This window comes from Lonchura striata, chromosome 11 (assembly GCF_050655825.1).
Source record: "Lonchura striata isolate lonStrDom1 chromosome 11, ASM5065582v1, whole genome shotgun sequence".
Taxonomy (NCBI): domain Eukaryota; kingdom Metazoa; phylum Chordata; class Aves; order Passeriformes; family Estrildidae; genus Lonchura; species Lonchura striata.
The window spans coordinates 22,451,320-22,454,783 of record NC_140713.1 but is presented as its reverse complement, the minus strand read 5'-3'; the positions used below and the strand labels follow the sequence as shown (position 1 = coordinate 22,454,783).

The 3,464-nt window shown below is 47.5% G+C and overlaps 1 protein-coding gene across 4 annotated transcripts in view; it reads right to left on the bottom strand.

Annotated features, from left to right (window-relative positions):
• Window positions 1–3,464, bottom strand: part of LOC110476369 (hepatocyte nuclear factor 4-beta) — an 81,178-nt gene that overhangs the window by 6,565 nt on the left and 71,149 nt on the right. For all 4 annotated transcript variants that reach the window (XM_085589903.1, XM_085589905.1, XM_085589906.1 and 1 more), the window contains one exon: window positions 1,140–1,376. In XM_085589903.1, coding sequence (XP_085446029.1) covers window positions 1,140–1,376 — 237 coding nt within the window. The remainder of the gene's footprint in view (window positions 1–1,139; window positions 1,377–3,464) is intronic.

Genomic DNA, 3,464 nt, shown 5'->3' with positions numbered 1-3,464 from the left:
CTGCAAGAGGGATTGGGAAGAGACATCATTCCTTGCACAGTTCCTGACAAGTTGCTCTGGGCTAAATCTTTTCCATCCAGAGGATGTGGAAGAGCTCTGTGGGTAAAAATTGGTGGCTCATCTTTGCTTCCTTCCCCTGCTCTCAGCCTCTGGCTGTGTAGGAACACCCCCTGGGATGTCTGGGCTTCCAGCAGCTCTCCAGCTGCTCTCTCCTGCCTGGGGTGCTGCTCTTCTCCAGGTTTCCCATAAAGTTATAGCTTTTACACATCTCCAACAAAAGATGTGGTGTCTTCCTTAAACTGCCTCAGTTAGGTCAGAGGCCTAAGTTAAGTGCCACAGCACAGAGTGGGTGCTTTGCTGTGAATCTCAGATTTCCAGAGCTAGGCTGGAAAGAATGGCTCTGGGATTGGACTGGAGTGAGAAGGATCTTTCAAGCTACAATTCATCAAATGGTTTTGGCTGGAAGGGATCTTAGAGCTCATCTCATTCCAACCCACTGTCCCAGGTTCCTCCAAATCCCACCCAGCCTGGCCTTGGGCATTGCCAGGGATAGCCACAGCTGCTCTGGGCACCTGTGCCAGGGCCTCCCCATGCTCACAGAGAACAATTTTTTCTTAACATCCCACCTAAACCTTTTCTCTTTCAGCTTAAAACTCTTTCCTTCCGTTCCTCACAGAATTCATGGAATCACTGGGTTGGAAGAGACCTTAAAGATTGAGTCCAACCCAGCCCCAACACCTGAACTCAACCCTGGCAGCCAGTGCCACATCCAGGCTTTGTTAAACACACCCAGGGATGGGGACTGCACCACCTCCCTGGGCAGCCATTGCAGAACTTTATCACCTTTCTGTAAAAAACTTTTTCCTGATATCCAACCTATATTTCCCTTGATACAGCTCGAAGCTGTGTGCTCTGGTTCTGTCTGTTCCTGGAGAAAGATCCCAACCCCACCTGAGCACAGCCACCTTTCAGGAGTTGTAGAGAGTGATAAGATCACCCCTGAGTCTCTTTTTCTCCAGGCTGAGCACCCCCAACCCTTTCCCTCCATCCCCCCCAGCAGACACAAACCCTCACCCAAACCCCTCCAACATCTTTGACAGCACCCAGCCTGGCTGCCCTCCCCGGGAGGGCTCCGTTACCTCCCAGCAGCATCTCCTGCAGCAAGCTGTCGATCCTGGCCACGCCGAAGAGCTTCACAAACTGCACCTGCTCGATCATCTGCCAGGTGATGCTCTGCAGGGGCGGCAGCAGCAGCAGGATGTCGCTGAAGCGGCCGCGCGAGTCGTACTGGCGGTCGTTGATGTAATCCTCCAGGTTCACCTGCACCTGGAAGCGCATGTTCTTCACCTTGCCCGCCTCGCTCAGCCCCTTGCAGTCTGCCAGAGGGGGAGATGGAGTTAATTGGTGGCCTGCACAGGCAGATTTGGGCTTGTCAGGCAGTGTGAGAGGTGAGTAATGCGATGGTTGACTCGCACAATTAATAAGTATATCCTGTATATATGTTAAGAGAAGTTTTATAGATTTATAGTTGGTTTTTTTACCCCCTTTGTGTTGTTATTATGGGTTTGGGATATTTGGGAGGTTCACCTCGTTACCACAGCAACAGCTGACCTCTGAAAAAGATTTAACGAAGTGATCACCACTGGACAACAAAGAAGAAGTCAATGGACAGAACTTTGTCAGGAACTAAAGGGTTAAAATGTCACTATAGGACACGTGAAAGCACGACATGAGCCACTTGCTATTTGCAAGGTAAAGAAGGAAGTTTATTATCTGACTCCGACTTTTATACTTTCCCAAAGGTGACAGTGGATTGGAGAGTGAATGGGCCACCTCTTCAAAGACATTGGACAAACCACTAGTACATCAAGTTTCTCCACCCCCATGAAAGAATGTAAACAATATGTTGTTTACAGAAATCGTGTGGGAAAGTTCTCCAAAAGAATGTAAACTCAGAAGGCTTTAGAAAATCTTAAGAATCAGGGTGACAGTTAAAAGCCAAAACCTCCACTGTGTGGATGAGCACGTGGTGGGAAAAATCCTCTACTCCCAACACCATAATATTTTCTCAATTCAGTCTTCTGTTGTATTTTTGATAAGGTTTCAATAAACCTTTCTAAACTTTTGGAAGTGAGGATCATTTCCCACAGGCAGGCTATGTGCAGGGAAAAGGGTGAGATGGCAGTGATGCTCTGACAAGATCAGCTGGCAGGCTGGGCTGCCATTGCTTCACATGGAACAGTGAGGGGAACTGGAGGGAAAACAGTAATTGGAGGAGAAACAGTATTTTGAGGAGACTTTGAAGGGAAACTGTAAGAAAATAGGAGCTTGCTTCACATGTATGTGTCTGCCTACTGCCATCAGTGAAGGGGAAAAATTTAGAAGTTAAAATATTTATCCTTCCAAGGAAACAGCCTGGAATATTCCCCTGAAAACTTTGAGTCACAGCTGCCACCACTAAATGCAAGGAGTTTTAGTGCCTGTGTGTTGTGATTACACTCGCTGCAGCATCAGGTTCTTGTCTTGCTCTCCTGTCTTTGACCTGTGGTTAATCCTTTTTTTCAAGGACCACTGGTCCAGCTTTGCTTAAGCAAATAAATTTGTCCCTGGGTGGGGTGAAGTGCTGGCATTTACAGCCTCCTACTCCTGTCTTTGCTGCTATCTAAACCTGAGATTTCTGGATCACTGCACCGTTTCCTTCACTGTCTGCAAAGAATCCACAGGCACCGCATTTTCGGGAACATAGTGCCAAGAGATTAGATAAAGTGGTTAACAAATGATTGTGTGTCAGCACCAAGCTCTGAGGACATTCCTGCTCCTCAGCATGGATGAACTTCACTTCACACCTCCTCCTTCCAGCTGAAACCTCAGCACCTCATTGTCACATTGAGCTAGAGCTGCAGGGAGACACTGATCAGCTCAGGAGGTAATTTGTCAAAATCAACTTGATGAAAGCACCCCTCCTCTGTTCACAGCAGGCTTTGGTGAGCCAAAGTTCACCATGTTCCTGAAACTCACAGATCTTGATTTTGAATCAGTGAATACAGTAAAAAACCCCAATAATTAATGAATTATATTCTGATTTCTTCATGCTAAAAGACAAAAGGGTGTTATCTGGACTTGGGATTGTTCTCCCATCTCCAGGGAGATACCCACTGGAACCTGGGCTGAGGCAGAACCCCCTGTGCTCCTGGAATAAACACAGCAAAGCTTCAAAACAAACTGTTTTTTCTGTGTTTCCCTGTTTCCCATCCTGTGGATCAGCCCTGCCCTGGGTTGCTGCTGGCTTCCAGCAAGACCCATTAGCAGATCCCTGCTATTTCTGGGCACTCTGAGCTGCCCAGCTCTCTGTGGTTTCTGATGGGGCTCTCTGGACTCTTACGGACACTCCACATTGCTGCTTGTTTGCCTCTCTCTGCTTTTACATTATTAATGTATGCATGTATGTCCTGAATGATCATCTC